We start from the raw sequence: 18,010 nt of genomic DNA, 5'->3' as shown, positions 1-18,010 counted from the left end.
TTGAAGATTCTATTCTGGCTTTTGTAGTATAATAAATATTTATGACCTATTATGTAGTTTTAGGTTTTTAAACAATAACATTATATTATTTTTATTTTTATTCTTTGAATTATTTGTAACTAAAATATTATTTTTAGAAGTTTACTTATGTTCCATCAAAGTCATGTTATAGGTGTAATGCAACTTTATGTCATTTACTTTTTTAAGTTAAAAAAATATATTCCTTTGTATGGTTAGTGCACAAGTTAGCATTGTCGCACCCCTTTTTCTCGCGAAGGTGGGATTCGACACGTGATAACTCTTTTAAATGAGGTATTAAAAGAGGAGAGTCGCCACCTAACGAATTTTTAAGGTGCGTTAGGGCACCTATTATGCAAATAACTTTGTTTTAACTAGTCAGCGCCACCAAAGATCGGGTAAGGGCTCAAGTTACATCAAATAGAAGGTGTTAGGCACTCCTCGAGGTCCACAACTGTGGGTCCCGGCCGAACTTAAATTATATGGATTAGTCTATATGATCAAGTAAGCAAAAAAAGTACAAAATCTAAGAATTTTATTACAAAGAGATCTTGAATGGGGAGGTGCAACTATTTTCCGTTCTAATAGGGGGAGTCCTAAGTTTTGTAGCCTAAAGGATCAACCCGTGCAACATAAATAATACTTCGCAACTCCCTTAGAATAGGGAGTTACTCATATTATTCAGCAGGCACAGACTATCATCTCCTGCTACCCGATTACTATGTTAAAGTTACTACCTAAAAGCGTTCTAATTCAATTCTAATTCGTACCCTATGCGTGCATTACCTGTCTCATACCTATAGTCCAGGAGGCTTTGGACCTCTATTTGGATGGTTCTAGACCATTATTTAGGTAGCTCAAAATTGCAAAAAACTAGGCGACAAGCAAAACATATAAGGACTCCACATAAAACAAGTAAAGGCCCATATTGACCTCTACACCTAAGCAACAAACGCACACAAACACATATGTCAATTAGGAATTGGCAAACTCCAGAATCTTAAGCCTATAGACATGCTTTCTAGGCGATCAAAGTACGCAGGCAATTCCAGATGTAAGATATTGCTTATAGATAGAATTATGTAGGTATGACAAGTTGGTTATTGAAAGTTTTAAGTTACCAATCCTATATGTGTGATGCCTAAATTAAATATCAGAATATGATAACAAGTATAAGGGTCCCAAACAGTAATAATTTCTAACATATTGACTGGTCAGAACTTAATAGAACCAGGTTTAGGCATGCTTGAAGCTAAAGGCTAAGGAGACCTAAAGAGTTGAGGAAAGCAAACGGAATTACATACAAAAGCAATCCAGAAAACATACTAAACTAATCGATTTCAGGAATGAAAATGTATACAAACCATAGATGCATAGGAATAAAATTGCAAAGTATAGTGACTCACCAGTTAAGCGAAGAACAGTAAAGAATAGGTTTTCACAGAATACCTAGAATCCCTAATGCGTCAAAGTTCCCAAGAGCTTGGATGAACTCAGGGCAGTGCTCGCACTAAGAACGGGTTAAGTAACAAGATGCTAATGGCCTTGGCTTTCAGCCGGCCAATACAGAATACCAAGCAAGAGAGTAGCAAAAACCTCAAATTTTTAGTGAAGAAATCGATTTTCTCCAAGTCTGTCCCAGAAGGGAAAATGAGGGGGTTTATATAGTAGTCAAAAATCGATCAAACATATAAGGAAATAGAATAATTTAAACAACAAACAAGGAAAATAAACATGCAAATCAATTTGAAATCAATTTAAGAGAGAAAATCTGGTAAACCCTAATTTTTATGAAAAGTGTAAATCAGCAAAATACAAACAAAATCGGACTCACATAGTGTAGAATAGAATGCGTGCAGACGAAATATGGTCCAGATTCAAGAGATAGGAATCGATCGGATAGAATATGAGAAGTAGTACTTGGCATGTTTAGGCAAGTATTAGGTGATACCATAGTGAATCAACCAGTAGCGGAAACATACAAATATGGTAAGTAAATGAGGGGAGAATCCCATTAGAAGAGAGATTAAGAGAGGGGTTTAGAGAGGCGGCGATTAGGGTTCTTCAGAGAGGGGGGAGTTTTAGGGCGGCGGATTTAGAGGTAATAGGATTAGGGTTTGAGGTTGGGTGATTTAAAAGGGGGGATTAAATGTGGGCTAAGATCAACGACCAGGATTTTAAAGAGGGGTCGGATCGGGTTGGCTAGGTGGGTCACGACCAATTTGGGCTGGGGTTATTGGGTTAGTGTATTGGGCTGGTTTGTTCCGAATAGAAATTGGGCCAGCTTTAAAAAATAGAAATTAAAAGAAAAGTAATTTTAGTAAATAGCTAAATAAATATATAAAAATGTTACTTATCCAAATTAATACTTTAAAATAATAGGAGACTATAAAAAAAGTAAGATATTATTTTTACCCTAAATGAAATATCAATTGCAATAAGAATGCAAAATGTAGGCTATTATTGCAAATTTATGCAAATAGCCTAAAAATACCATTGTAATTATATTAAAAATGGGGTAAAAATATTTCAAAATTTTATTAGGGACGCAAATACTAACTTTATGTGATTAAGTCATCACAAATAATTTAAAAGTGTGATTACTGAAATTTTATATAAATTAATGCAAGAAATAATTAATTTAAAAACTCTGAAATTATGAAAAATTATAGGAAATGCTTGTGTAAATCCTGTAAATTAATAATAATATAAAAATAATATTTTTAAAGTATGCATATTATTTGAAAAATATATGAGGGAAAAATTGGGTATCAACATGTATGTTTATAATATAAAACATTTTTATACTATATTTATAATTTTCTTGAATTTTTGTAATTTTAATGCAGTTTGTTTTTTATATATTTATTTTATTAAATACCTATGGGGATTTCGAGATGCGCCTCAGGGCTTACGCCCCCCTCCCCCCCCCCTCCCAATTTATACTACTAAAAAAATCAGGTTTTAGCGACGGACAAATTCTGTAGCTAAACAAAAATATCCATTAGCGACGGATTAACAACCGATTATCAAAAACATTTTCTAGCTACGAGCGTTTTAGCGACAGATTAGCGACGACTTTTGTAGCTAATTCTATTTTTTTTTAATAGTGTTAGATAAAGGCTTCGCCTTACGCCCATGCCTTTTAAAATACTGATTTAAGATTTATATAATATGTGTATAACCATATATAATTAGTGTATAATTTACATATACATGCGAGGAAAAGTAAATAGTGAAACAACATGCTATTTGTATAAAGATCCCTCTATTTAAATCAAATTTTTATATATATATATATATATATATATATATATATATATATATATATATATATATATATATATATTTGAAGATATTAATCACCCCGTTAACAGTAAAATAACAATCTTAAAGTATAGAAAGATGCCAAATTTTGGAAATATCTAAAAAGAAAAAACAATCAATATAACGACCCGATCGGTCGTTTTGAGAATAAGTGTCCCGTTCGGCGGCTTAAGATCTCGAGCAGCTTCGTATTATGTATTATGACTAGCGTGTGTGGCCGAGTTCGGATTTTGGATGATTCAGGATCAATTTGGAAGAAGGATTCTTATTTTAGAAGCTTAAACGGTAAGAGTTGACCGAAGTTTGACTTATGTATAGACGACTCTGAAATGGCGTCTTCTTGATTCCAATAGATTTGTATGGTGAATTTGGATTTACACGTGCATTCGGATTTGGATTTGGAGGGCCGTAGGATAATTTGAAGTATTTTTGTGAAAATTGAAAAGTTGAAGTTTTGGAAGGTTAAGAGGTTTGACCAAGAGTTGACTTTGTTGATATGGAGCTCGGATTGCGATTTCGATTCCGAGAGTTGGATTAGCTCTGTTATGTCATTTGAGACTTGCATGCAAAATTTGACGTCATTCCGGGTTGATTTGATATGTTTCGGCGCGAGTTGTAGATGTTGAAAGTTCATAAGTTCATTAAGTTCGATTTGAGGTGCGATTCATAGTTTTAATATTGTTTGATGTGATTTGAGGCCTCGAGCAAGTCCGCGTTATGTCTTGGGACTTATTGGTATGTTCGGACGGGGTCCCGAAGGGCTCAGGTGAGTTTCAGATAGGTTTGGGTTGTGTTGCTCTCATTTTTTATGTTTCGACGTCGGTTATTCAAGCATAAATGGTACCACATTAAGAAAATAAGCTCCAATTTCTGTTTTGATTGAAGCATTAGAACCTTATCATAATTACGGAACCATAGCAAAAAGAATCGTCGAATTTGAACATTATATGAGGGAGTTGTGCTCATTTTAGTATTGGAGAAGAGAGCTGGTGCTTCGCAAATGCGTAGTTGGGTCTGCATCTGCGACCCCGCAGGTGCAAAAAATGGTCTGCAAATGCGCAAATTACAGCTGGCAGACCGTAGGTGCGGAGTTTTGTGCGCAGAAGCAAAATTCCCTGTGTATTAAAAAAAAAGTATATCTTGAGTTCTAGAGCTCCGATTAAGGTAATTTTTGCGGCGTTGTTCTTGTCTTTTCATGGGGGTCAGTATCCAAATATAATTTTTGTATTTTAATATGATTACAGAGAATAATGTTTGTATCAAAAATGTTTCTAAAGAGAATAATTGGGTTTTGAACATCGATTCGAAGTCGGAATTGGATGAAATTAGTATGGTTGGACTCGTAATTGAATGGGTGTTCGGATTTTATAAATTTTGTTAGATTCTGAGGTGCGGGCTCGGGGTTGACCTTTTGTTTTTGTTAAAGATTGAAGCTTTATTATCCGGGGTCGTTTCCTATGAGTTTTGTTTTTATGATTTGAAGTTATTTTGGCTAGATTTGAGTCGTCCATAGGTTGTTTCACTCAAGAGGGTCATTTTAGAGTAATGCTCTAGCTTCTTTGAGGTATGTATCTTGCCTAACTTTGTGGGGGGAAACTACCTCTTAGGATTTGAGTCATTTGTGCTAATTGTGTCATGTGAAGGCCGTGTACGCAAGGTGATGAGTACGTACTCGGGCTTATTTATGAAAATTTGATCGTTTAGGGCTCTTAGGTTCTTATGTTCATTAGATATGAAGTTGTTTTAGCATGTTAAATCCCCCATTTAATGAATTTATCTTTACGTGTATTATTTGAAATTAATTGATTCATGTTTTACCCTTGTTGCCAATAAAATTCTTATGTGCCTTAATTGAAGATGTTGCCTCTTTTATTTCCATGCTATCGTTTCCGTAACTGCTTATCCTTAATTGAAATTATTATTATCCTTTCCGTAATTGCTTATCCTTAATTGAAGTTATTATTATTTTTACTTTAATTGCTTATCCTTAATTAAAGTCATTATTATCTTTTCCGTAATTGCTTATCCCTAATTTAATTTATTAGTATCTTTTTCATAATTGCTCAACCTTAATTGAAGTTTTGTTATCCCTTTCATTGTTCACTTATCCTTATTTAAAATCATTGATTCATGCTGTCTCTATTACCATCGAGTTGTACTTATGTGGAAATTATTGTTGCACGCTATCTCTCCCCTTGTTGAGCTATTCTTGTTGAAACCATTATTCTCTGTTGTCTCTTTCATTGTGAGCTCCTCCGTCCGTTTCTTTGTGTTCTGAAGTTCTTGAGTTTATTTACTTGCCGTATTCTCGTGTTAGTGTTGTTGTTGTTGTTGTTGTTGTTATTGTTGTTGTTGTACCCAGTATTGTTGAGCCGAGGGCTATGTGTGGTTGTGGTATTGAAATGGTTTTGAGGAAATATTGTGGCATATGGGCACATGTTGTGAAAGTCATTTTATTGTGTTGTTATGTTTCGGCACACGTGGCATTGTTGAGAGGACTGTCGGGGTGTTCTCACGTGAGTTATCCATGCTATTGTTACTATTGATATCTGCACATGCGGCGTGACAAGACGGGCTATATATGTGGGTTTGCGCATGTGGCGAGACAAGGTGGGAATATTATTATGCGCGTACGGCGAGACAAGGAGGGCATTTACTTTATTATTGCACACATGGCGAGACAAGGTGGGCTATATCGGGGACTGATTTGTGATGACTTGTGATGGCGTGGGGGCATTATTATTGTTGTTATTTGTATAGTGGTGTGCCTACCCTGTGTGAGTTATACCGTGTACATTTCGTGGTGATCGTTTCTTATGTGCCATTCATTGTCTCTACTCTTACTCATTGACCTGAATTGTGGTAGAACACTTGCACAAACATACACGTAAATAAATCATCCATATCGGTTAAGAAGATGAATCCTGATGTTATTGACCATTGACATGTACTCCCGTGTACTTGGCTTATGTGTGAGAGTTATCCTGTTGGCACGTGAATGGGCCGTGCAGATATTAGCTAGATATTGTCACTCTCTTGGCACGTGAGTCGTCCGTGCGGTTATGAATTTATAATGTGGGCACAAGAGGTAAAATGATTAGGGTTCAAGAATTAAGACCCGTGATTTGTGATTATGAGATTTGGTACCTCGTGGAAATTCCTGAATAGATCTGGTATAAAAATGGTTGTTCTTGTTGAGTTGTTACTTGTTTTCCTTTATTTGGTTTCATCGGGCTTCAAATGTGTCCAGCTTACTCTACAACGTTACTATCTATTTGCTTCTTGTTGCTTCTAGTGTTTCATTGCGAGTATTGTTTTGTCGTCCTTACCATGCGTAGATTTATATTAACATTGTTTCCCCGTTAATTCACCTTCATACTTGTTTAGGTTGTTTAGTCCAGTAGGTGTCTTGGCTGTCCCTCGTCACTACTCCACCGAGGTTAGCCTTGATACTTACTGGGTACCGCTGTGCTGTGCTCATGCTACGCTTTCTGCACATTTTTGTGCATATCCAGGTATTTCAAAGTTGGTTGATCAATAGCTAGTTGTTCGGATTTTGCTGTGAAGACTCCTGCCGTCGCGTTCGCAGGCCTTAGAGTCACCTTCTGCTATTGTACCTGTACTACTTATTTTTATTCTAAAACAGTTGTATTTAGGAATTTTTCTAGCAAACTCAGTAGAGCTTATGACTTGTACTACCGGTTTTGGGATTGTTGGCTTGTATGGAAATTTACATATCGAAATTCATAGTTGTTGGTTAAATTTTGCTATTAATTTAATAAGTGCTAGACTTACATAATTTTAGAAATTAGGTGCCGTCACGACATCTTACGGAGGGAAATTGGGGTCGTGACAATCAATTAAATTGGAACAGAGAGAATATTAGTTTGCTATGATAAGTGATAAATTGGCGTGAAAGTACATATTAATTAACCGTTTTTAACTATAAAACTTATTTGATTTGGTGCGAATATCACATATAAGTAAATATTTTCCATTTAGCAATATATGACTGAAATAAAGTTTAAATTAATTACGCTTTTAAGAATAACATTTGAATATCTAACCACTATACGGACTTTCACATAAAAATAATAAAAGAATATTAGTGCCTTGATTTTTGAAATAAAACTATAATTTAAAAAACGTTTCTCTAAATCAATTATTTTGAACTAAAATTCTTAAACTAATATAAAGTTTCACAATATAAAAGTAATTTCACTCCTTAACTAATAATTGTATCATTCTAATTTAAATATTTATATTAATCATATATTGTTTAGAACACGGTAGCTTTTTACTTGTAGCCAAATTAAGTTTATCATTAATGTTACTGGCAGTTTGGTACATATTGTTAAATGTTGATCCAATTTTCCCGTGTGCCTTCTTTCTAAGGTTCAGATAGTAGGGGCTGTCAGAATTGCAAAGGAAATCAGCATTTTTTTTTACTTATAAAAAGCTATAAGGGCAAACCCCACGCACCCTTAAGCTGACTAACCAGACGAGGAAATGATGGGTTGGAGGGGGGTGGGGCAAAGCAAGTTGTTAGCATAGGAAGAGTAACAAAAAATCTTGCAAAATAAAACTAGATTAATCAAAAATCTGTAGTGTTTGTATGATGAAATGTTCTTATATCAACACAAAATTAGGATACATGAGTATAATGGTGCAACAAAGAAATGAAGTTACCCACAAACTAACATATTAAATCAAGTTGTACCAAAAAACAATCCACTGTTTTCAGCAATATTTTATAGACTATTCCACTCTACGAATGGACTATGGTACAGGTGCATCGTACGTGGTGACTGCCTCACGTATTATCTCGCGTGCAAGGGGCTTATCAACCAATTTTGCCTTCCGATTTTTTTTTTTTGTTTTATGTGCGTTAGTCACTCCCTTTTACTAGCTCGTTATTAGCCCAATAAAGAACAACTCTATATAAAGTGGAAAATAGAGTTCTTCCTAATCCATATTGGACTGTTGTGTTGCCCCCTCAAAACTTCCAAGTTATCACCATATACAGCCAGCCCCCACATCACTTTCACATCAAATTTGGACAAAACTATGGATAATCTTGACAATTTTATAAAGAGATATTTACACAAATAACCGTTGAATTCACTATCTAATTTTTCTAACGGATAAATATTAATTATACATTATTTATATTTATTTATGCACATCTTATGGCTTTTTTTTAATTTATGCAATTTTGTGAGCGGTTAGTTAGATTAATTCTTCTTATATTTATTAAATCATGGGATAAACATGATCCTACTAGGCCATTCCCCTTGGCAAATAATAAGAATAATTGGTACCGCTTTCCTCGAATGCTGGTAGTTCTAGTAGGTCCAAATAAATTCATGTGTAGTAGCTGTAGGGGCTTAGTAGTGGATACAATATCTTTAGGCTTGAAAGAATTTCTGGTTTGTTTCCCAAGCTGGCATGCATCGCATACATAATTTCTAAAAACGTTTAGCTTAGGGAGACCAATAACCAGATCATGTCTAGAAAATTTTTCAATTTGAAGCATGCTTGCATGACCAAGTTTCTTATGCCAGATCAAGAGATCATCAGATATAAATGCCAGACATATGTGACCTTCTAAATTTTCAATGCAATCTAGAATATAAACATTCTTATACCTTTTTTCTAGCAAAATAATTTTGCTTGATTCATCCTTAATAGCACAACCTGTTTTCTTGAATTTTTCTTCATACCCTGAATCACACAGTTGACTTATGCTGAGGAGGTTGTAGTTAAGATTATCCACAAGATAAACTTTTGTGATATCACAATTGTTGTTGAATGGAACGATCCCGGTACCAACTATTTTACCTTTCGAATCATCACCAAATTTAACATTTCCACCATCTATTTTTGTAACTTCTTTGAATAGATTCTTGTCATCTGTTAGTGACTGTAACACGCACTGTCCAAATACAATTTTGCTTTTCGACTTTTCCTTTGGTGTTCCTGCAAAAAATAATGATTACCCTCTTTTAGGTACCCAAGTTTGCTTCGGTTCTTTTTGGTTAGTTCTAGTATTATCAGGACTGCTTTTAGGCATCCAAATCCATCCTGAGACATTTGAGTTACGAAATCTACAAAAGAAATATTTATGACCAGTTTTATTCCAATAGTGGAAGATAGGAGTGTATTTAACACTTGGTCAACTGACAGTGTCGGTGCTAGTAGATCTAGTTCCAATAGGTCTCTTTCCAGTTGACTTGTAAGTCGCTTGGTTTGACCTGACAGAACTGTGACTGGTGGATTTGTGCATGCCATTGAGCTACAATTGCAATTCTTGCACTTCTTCTTGAAGTACATCTCTTTCGATTTCACAAACTTCAATTTTAAGTTCCAAGTCCTTCTTTTCCCTAGTTAGTCTCTTTAATTCATTTAGAATCTTTTGAGACTCTTTTAGGTGAGATCAAGAATATCTTATAATTCATTACATCCATCATATTCATATTGTCTTACCTCGCTAGTTTCACCTCATGCCATGAAGAAGTTTTCAGTTGTTTCTTTGTTGTCATCATCTGATACGTCTTTATTTGTCCAGCAACCCGTGAATTTGTTCATATCATTTTCTAATATAGTCATAAAGCACAGATTTATAATTTCTTCCTGCTTTGAGCTATCTTCATCACTCCAACTCCCAAAGGATTTATTTTTGCTAAATCCTCTCAAGGATTTTCTTTTAAGATCTCGACATTCAGCTTGTATATGACCATATTTTTCGCATTCATAGCATTTTCCTTCGTTCTTTTCTTGTTCGTTGCACTGCCTTGATGTTCTTCTTGAAGACATTCTTCCCTTCTTGGTATTCATGTATCTTCTCATTAGCCCATTCATTGTATTAAAAACCATAGCTATTTCTTGTTCCAGTTCTACGGCTTCAATTTCATTTTCATCTTCTGATTCTCCAATCGAGGTTTTGAAAGCAACAATTTTCTTTTTTTCTTCATGTCCTCGTTTGAGATGTGTTTTATCAAAAGCTATAAGGCCACCTCGTAGTTCATCATATGAATGTTTGTCCAGATCATGAGATTTAAGGGGTACTACTTTTGTTTGCCAAGTAGTAGGTAGACTCCTTAGAATTTTTTGAATTTGCTCACCACTTGAGTATGGTTTTCCAAAAAGCCTTTAGATCTCCTATAATTTTGCTGAATCTGGCAAACATTTCTTCAATGGATTCACCTTCTTTCATTTGAAAAAGTTCATAGTCGTGGATCAACATGTTTATCCTTGTCTCTTTAACTTTGTTTGTTCCTTCATATGTCACTTCCAACTTGTCCCACATCTCCTTAGCATTATCACAACTTGATATCTTCTTATATTCTTCTCCACTGATTGTGTTTTATAGAAGATTTTGAACCTTAGTATTAACTTGTATTACTGCCTTTTGTTCATCGATGTAGTCATCCAGATCAATAGGTTCAGTAGATGTTTGACTATCTGCTTTTTTGTTAGACTTTGCTGCTGGGATTGGATAGTCTCCTTTTTTGATTACACGCCAGATTTTGACATCATAGGATTTTTTTTATAGATTTCCATGCGAACCTTCTAATGTGAAAACTGTTGTCTATTGAAGTTTGAGGGGCTTACTTGTGGCGTTCCTTCCTGAAATAGGGCTCCGACAATTAATTGATTTGCCATGATCTTTTATCACTAGTTGTTAAGTAAAACACAATATGAGACCTGCTCTGATACCAATTGAAAGTACAAGAGAGAGGATGAATTGTCGATTTTTTTTTATATCTAAGTAGTCGGCTAGTTTGCTAATTATTCGACTTCCTAAATAAACGAGATGAAAGGTAAAGACTGAAAGTAAAATGCAGAAATTAAATGACAAAAAATTATTTTATACTGGTTCGGATTCAATATAAATCCTACTCCAGCCCCCTTGAATTGCAATGGTGTTCTCTCTTGAAAGCTCCTGATAAACCTTCGCGCATATATGTTGATATTGTTGTGAGCACCAAATCACTCTAGATACTAAGTACACTCGTCGTATTGTTGATACAATGCTTCCAATATTTTTCTCTCTTTCTTCCCTCTACTGGTTACACAGTAAACTAAATTCAGATCATAATACTTGTCCAGAGTAGAACAAAGAGCGTGAAGTTGGTTTGATCAAAATATATTCTTCTTCTAGAACAATATATATATATATATATATATATATATATATATATATATATATATATATATATATATATATATATATATATATATATATATATGCTTCATGGGTTCTTTGATTCTTGATTATTGTTAATCTTGAGAGATTACAGATCCAAGGGAATTGATCCTTGAAACGAATTGTAGAGTGATTCTTTTCAAGAATAAGTGTGGAGCTTCCGTTGATTTGCCTTGACTTGTGGTCTTGATAGAGCTTTTCTACGCTGAGCAGATCTTCCTTTTATTCGGGAAACAAGAAATAGATCCCTTGATTTCGGGAGTTAACTATCTTCATTTGGTAGATAAATCTTCAGTGCAGATTTAAAGCAATCTTGACTCCCTCTGATTTTGGTCCTTCCTCCAATATCTTCCATCAATCTGCTGTCAGATCCTTAAAAGATCTTTCACTTATTTTCCGTTACTCATTCCTCTCTTGTCTTCTATCGCTCATACTTGGAAATTTTCGATACTTCTTCCTTTCGTGTCTTCTATCGCTAGTATTTGGAAATCTTCCTTTCCTTTGCTTCTAGAGTGTTTCTGCAAATAAAAGATATGTTATTTTATCATTAAAACGTGGATCTAACACATAGATCGTAGGCTACATCCGTCTCTAGTTTCTCTGAATGATATGCCATGTAGTTTATATAGTGGTTATGAGCTATAAGTGGGCTTTTCCGAAGATAATGTAGTATAGTCCAATCATGACAAGCTATGTGGAAATGATACCAGGTAGCCTCTTTTAAGCGTGTTGTTTAAAATATATTCACAGTTTACAATATATTAAAGATTAACCAATTTCTCTCAAGGGATAAGTTATTCCAAGATTAAAAATAGCACCGGGATAACTTATACATTCAGAGGATGGAATAGTAATCACAAGATAAGTTGTCCCAGGATAAAATAGTAAAATTTAACAATATCAGGATTAGTACAACATACCAAATAATCAATAAGAAATAATATCAGAATAACTAATCACGGCATAACTAATTCCAGTATAAGTAATCTCAGCATAACGAATCTAGTATAACTTGTCTTCAAACCAAACGACCCCAAAGTTTTTAAAATTTAATTCATTGTACTTTTGAAATTATGAGTTTAAAATTTAATATTTGTTAAAAATGTACTAATTTTTCACATATATTTATATCACCATCGAAATTACTAATTCATCTAAACACCTTAAATAAGGCTACATCTGCCTCTATCTACCGATAGATAACTCTGGGACATTTCATATATACCCACTTTTGGGGTCACCGTTAAAGTTATACCCGTATTGTATAAAATTTTACAATGTATACCCGTTCGTATATGAAGTAGTTCAATCTCTTCAATGCAACTTCAAAAATCAAATCTAAAGTTCTTTTATCTTTCAAATGCAACTTCAGAAATACGAATCTTAAGTAGTTCAATTTCTTCAATGTTACTTCAGAAATGAAGTTCTTCTATCTTTCAAATGCAACTTTAGAAATTCGAATCTTAAGTAGTTCTATCTCTTTAATGCAACTTCAGATTTCAAATCTTAAGTTTCTGAAACATAAACTTGTTCTTCTAATTTCAACAATCCAACACACGATTCAATGCCCAAATCTACTCCAAATGAGCTCAAATTTGAAATATAACTTTCGAATATCATAAAGAACAAACCCAATCATCAAATTGTCAAAACAATAATAAATTTAACAAATCCATTTTGCAACTAAGAAGAAGAAGAAGAAACCTTAAGCACAAAGAAAAAAAACATCGAAGAAGAAAAAAAAGTGTATGTATCTGAAGTTACCCAAAAATTGGGTATCGGTTAGTAGGATTAGGATTAACTAGAAACCTAATGCTTTACTCTTCCTTGGTGGAAGAGTTCTAGTTAACTTCAATCTCTAACTCTTTCCTTATCTAGGATAGATTTTTCTTCAAGTAATGAGTCCTACTCCTTATCAATTATGAAACCTTTTCGTTTAGGGAATATCAGATATAACCGTTTACACTTTCGGATATCGCGATTCTGCTTCTACTTCTGATCATTTAGTTGTTGTACTTGGTGTGCCTTCTCTACAACATTACACCAAAGAAGGCATCGAGTTTGAGTCCGGTGTTAGTTTCTTGATGCCTAGAGCAACAATTATGAGTCTGTTTTCCCTCATAAAGAATGGCATCCCACCGCCTCAACAGTCTCATCACTCGCAGATTTCCACATTCATGAAACTCTTTCTATAAGGATTTTTTCTCTTTTCATGACCGCTACAGGAACAAGGTTCTTCAAAAAGCTATCATCTTTATGGATCTGCTAGGTTTTAATAATTACAAGCAATCTCTTTTGCACGTAAAATCTAGTTTTGAATCGTTCAAACTTGTACGGATGTTGTGAAGACAATAAAGAGTTCTATCAAACAACTGATCAATGATGCAGAGGCCAAACACTTTGCGGTTTCTAGAATTATTCCCATGGGTTGCCTTCCCGGTTTTCAAACAATATTTCCTATAAATGATAAAGTAGGAAAATTAAATGTCACAAAGGACTAAATTTGTTTGCAATATTACACAATGATCATCTATGGCAACTGTTGGAGGAGCTGTGATTGAAATACCCTGAAGTTGAGATCATATATGCAGATTATTATAAGGCATTTATGGCGATTCTTCGCAATCATACATTCTTGGGATTCAAGACTAAGACGTTGATGAAGGTTTGTTGCAATAGTACTGGAAGTGGTCTCTTTAACTTTGATCCTCTGAAGCAGTGTGGAGAGAAAAGAGTTGTAGCGTGTTTAGATAGGGCTTCACATATACATTGAGATGGATTTTGACTGACACTCGAGGTTTCAAAGAATATGATTGATACTCTCTTCAACAAAAAAGGGTTTTATATTTCCAGAGTTGATATTGGAGTTGCATGCTAATAAGGTAGTGGACTACTAAATAAGGTAGTGGACTACTAAATTACTTTTGTTTTGCTCTGATATTTGTAAGATGAGGTTTGAAGAAGTAGAGAGTTTTTAGCTTTGATGGGGTAGGCCCTCAAATATTGTTTTGTATGTACAATGGCTAATACCCTCTTCTTTTTGTATACCTTTCTTTTTAATGCTAATAAATGTAATAAGCAATTCTTTGATTCGTCTTTAATTATGCAGTGCCTCTTGTTTTTGTTTTTCAATTTTATTCTTATAATGTTGAAACTTTTAAAATTGAGGACATTAAGGGAAAAAGAAGAAATTTATTTATGCAATTTTTGGTGGTAGGAAACAGTCTGAAGTATCTCGTTAATGGCATAGTTGCCTTGATTGCCCGTTACCAAATTTACTTGTAATGGTTATGATAATAATAGAGGACCGCACGTAATCAAAGCTAATGTTGATTCTCCTTCCATATTTACAACCGATTCATGAATCTTTTCCTTTTATGATTTTCATGCATCTCGTGCCTATTTCCTCTTTTCCAGCTATCAGATCTGGTACCTTTGTATTTTATCCGTGCCTTTCTATCTTTCTTTATTGACCCAATTATAAGTGCCATTTGTCAACTTGCTGTTAGTCCATGTGTCATGCCTTTTTTCCACCAATATAAATAGTTCCCCCTACTTTATGAATATTCTCAACCGAATATTCAGGAAGTGGTAAATTCATTTATGGCGGGAATGTCTTGTCACCTCTTTCTAACTATCATAATTCTTTCTTCAGAAGCGATGAGACGTACGTCTTGTCTATTTAATGCCCAGGACACATGTCTCGTTGTAATTGGTTATACAATTTTCAGTGCCTTTTTAGGTTTTTCTGCGGCTGCATCAGTTGCGAAGTGATAGTTCCATGATGATAGTTCATAATGACGGTTTCTGATGATGGTTTTTATTTTTACTATAAATACCATATCATACACAACTTCAAAAACCTCTTCTACTCTCATGCATTCATATTCTAACTTCTTCTTATAGTTCTTCTTCTTTCTCTGTGTTTTCACCATTAAAGATGTCTTCTCGTTCTTCAAACCCTTCTTCATCACCGGACCCCGATAAGGTAGTGATTGTTGATGAACTTACCCACTTTTCTGCCCTAACTAGAAGTAGAAGAGGTGGCAGACTTCGTAGCTTAGGATTTTTATCTACCCGTAGCTCTACCCCTTATTAGAGGGATACTGCCAAACCTTCCTCCTCTAGAGCTAGAACTTCCATAACCCCTAAATCTTCTTCTAGAGGGAAATATCAAAGTGAACCTATGCGAGAACCCACTGTATCTGAGATTGTTCCTCAGGAATTTTCTTTCATATCAGTTTGTGAAGCTATGAGAAAACAGGTTTCTTCCAGAGCATTACTTAACCCTGCTGATCATCACCTTAGTTTGATCACTCTTGGTCTCCTTTCTTTGGTCCGTCATGAATGCAACTGGAAACCAGATTTACCAGTGATGACCCCTAGTGCTGATGATAGAATTACCTCTTATCATGAAGGTTATTCTTTTGTTTATACCTACCCTTTTACTTTAGGGTTTAACCCTCCTATTGACCCGTAATTATTGAATTTTGCTGTTACTTCAATATCTGCCTTGGCCAAATAGGTCCGATCATGTGGAGGGCAGTAACTTGCCTTCATTATTTGTCAAATTTGATTTTCGCTCCTTTTACTTTTCGTCACTTACTCCATCTATACTCCCCAAAGCTCTTTTGCGGGGGTGTTTCCTCTCTTGTGGCAAGAAGTAAGAGAGTTTTAGTAAGTCAAGGATGACCGTGATCGTGGCTGGTATGCCCGATTTGTAGTTGTTCCCACTCATGACTTAGTGGATGATGAGAATATGACCTTCCCCGAGAAGTGGAACTTTGCACGTGAGTATTTTTCTCTCATTCTTTATTTCTCTCAATGTTTCAATTTTCTCACATACATTTATGTTTATTTTTCAGCAACCATCGAAGTTTTCAGAGAAATCCCTAACTTTCATGATTGGGTAGAAAAAATATTGACTGTTGGTCCCATGGACCAGAGATCATGGAAATTTCTATCTCAAAAATTTGGATGGAAAGTGAAGACCCACGGTATATTTTTATTTCCACGGTTTTCTTTCCCTTTGTTTTTTTTTCTTTGATACCTTTTGTTTTTGTTGTTTCTAGGGTTTGCCATTCATGGCATCAGCTCTGCTTCCGTTCCTTCTGTTAGGCTTTCTGTTAGCTCTGCACAAGAGCAAATTCTGAGTGTATCTTCTTCTATGAGGAAGAATGCTGAAGCCCGTGGCTACAAAGAATAAGATAATGAAGACGGTTCCTTAGTGAGGAAGCCACGAGTCAGAAGACGCCTGGTTTTAGATGATGAAGCCACTATTTCTCGAGACCCACCTTCAGGCTCCGCGTCTTTTAGTATTGTTGATGAGTCAGAGAGTGTCCATTTGGGCATCTTTGACAAAGATATTGACCATTATGGTAATCCTTCCTCAAGTCCCATTGATAGACTTTCTGCCCAAGGATTTGAGGGTGAAGAAGATTTTGGCCTCATTTCTGAAGAGCCACAACTTGCCACTCTTCCAATGACCCCAGTTACTACTACTGTTAATCCTCCTGTTTGTTCTGCTCCCTTACCTACAAGCACCCTTGTTGCCTTTCCTGCCACTACTTCTTGTAAAGAAGTCAGACCTTCTAGCGGTGGACAAGGCATGAAGAAAGTTTTGATTGAAGTCCCCGATGGTGGGAATCTGTTAAAGAAATCAGGCCGAGCTGTTGTATGGTTGAAACCATTGATTGTCCCCATGGAAAGGAAGAAACTTGAATCCCACAACTCTTTGACCTTAATGAATGACGTTATTCATTCTTCCCTCAAGGTATATCCCCATTGTCTTTATATTTTTTTCCTTTCTTTCATGTTTATAACTCATCTCCTTTGTATTTCTATAGATCAATTTAATAGGTACAAAGCTCATGAGGAGGATATCTTGGACTAATCAACAAGTGATTGAGCTGTGCACCGAAGCTGATAATTGAAAGGTGTAATTTTGAAAGTCTTCAACTTGAAAAGGATGTTCTTGCTGAGGAAAAAGGAACTTTGGAGCAACAACTGAAGATAACCGCTGAATTAGCAGTTTTGAAGGCTTCTTCCAATCAAGTTAAAAAGGATAAGGATAGATTAGAATCTTCCTTTGCTGAGCAGCACACAAAGGCAATTGAAGAAATTAGAAGCTCGAAAGAGCTTCTAAATCAGAAGGAGGTGTATGCGGGGTGATTTGGCAGATTCTCACCTAAGATCAAGAGGATATCCGTGCCTCTTCTAATAAGATTCAGTTCCTTGAGAGTTCTCTTGAACCTTTAAAGGCATCCTATGAAGCTTCGAAAGCTGAGAAAGAAGACTTGAGGGTTGATATAGAACAGTTAGAGAAAGATTATGAAGCTCTTGGAGATAAGTTAACACTTGATGTTTGCGGGGCTTTTTTGAATACTCGTCTCGAGACTTTAACCGAGGCTAACCAGGAGGGTTTTGACCTTAATGCTGAAATTGAAAAAGCTAAGG

The 18,010-nt window shown here is 35.2% G+C and overlaps 1 protein-coding gene across 1 annotated transcript; it reads right to left on the bottom strand.

Moving 5' to 3' along the window:
- Nucleotides 1–9,846: 9,846 nt before the first annotated feature.
- Nucleotides 9,847–15,525, bottom strand: LOC138905807 (uncharacterized). The gene is made up of 3 exons (XM_070194324.1): nt 15,404–15,525; nt 10,533–10,700; nt 9,847–10,444 (listed from the first exon to the last, which is right to left on the bottom strand). The coding sequence occupies exons 1-3, from the start codon at nt 15,523–15,525 to the stop codon at nt 9,847–9,849; spliced, it is 888 nt and encodes a 295-aa protein (XP_070050425.1).
- Between the last annotated feature and the right edge of the window lie 2,485 nt (nt 15,526–18,010).

Source organism: Nicotiana tomentosiformis, chromosome 2 (genome assembly GCF_000390325.3).
Source record: "Nicotiana tomentosiformis chromosome 2, ASM39032v3, whole genome shotgun sequence".
In the NCBI taxonomy this organism is placed as follows: domain Eukaryota; kingdom Viridiplantae; phylum Streptophyta; class Magnoliopsida; order Solanales; family Solanaceae; genus Nicotiana; species Nicotiana tomentosiformis.
Note: the sequence above shows the minus strand (reverse complement) of the source record. Positions and strands in the feature narration are given on the sequence as shown.

Excerpts from the sequence above, each read along its gene's own strand:
- LOC138905807 (XM_070194324.1), bottom strand. The coding sequence starts at position 15,525 with ATGAAGAAGGGTTTGAAGAACGAGAAGACATCTTTAATGGTGAAAACA. Across the intron at positions 10,701-15,403 it reads GAAGAGGTTTTTGAAGTTGT|TGGAGAAGAATATAAGAAGA; the intron begins GTATGATATGGT and ends AAACACAATCAG. Across the intron at positions 10,445-10,532 it reads GGTGAATCCATTGAAGAAAT|GAGTCTACCTACTACTTGGC; the intron begins GTTTGCCAGATT and ends AAAAATTCTAAG.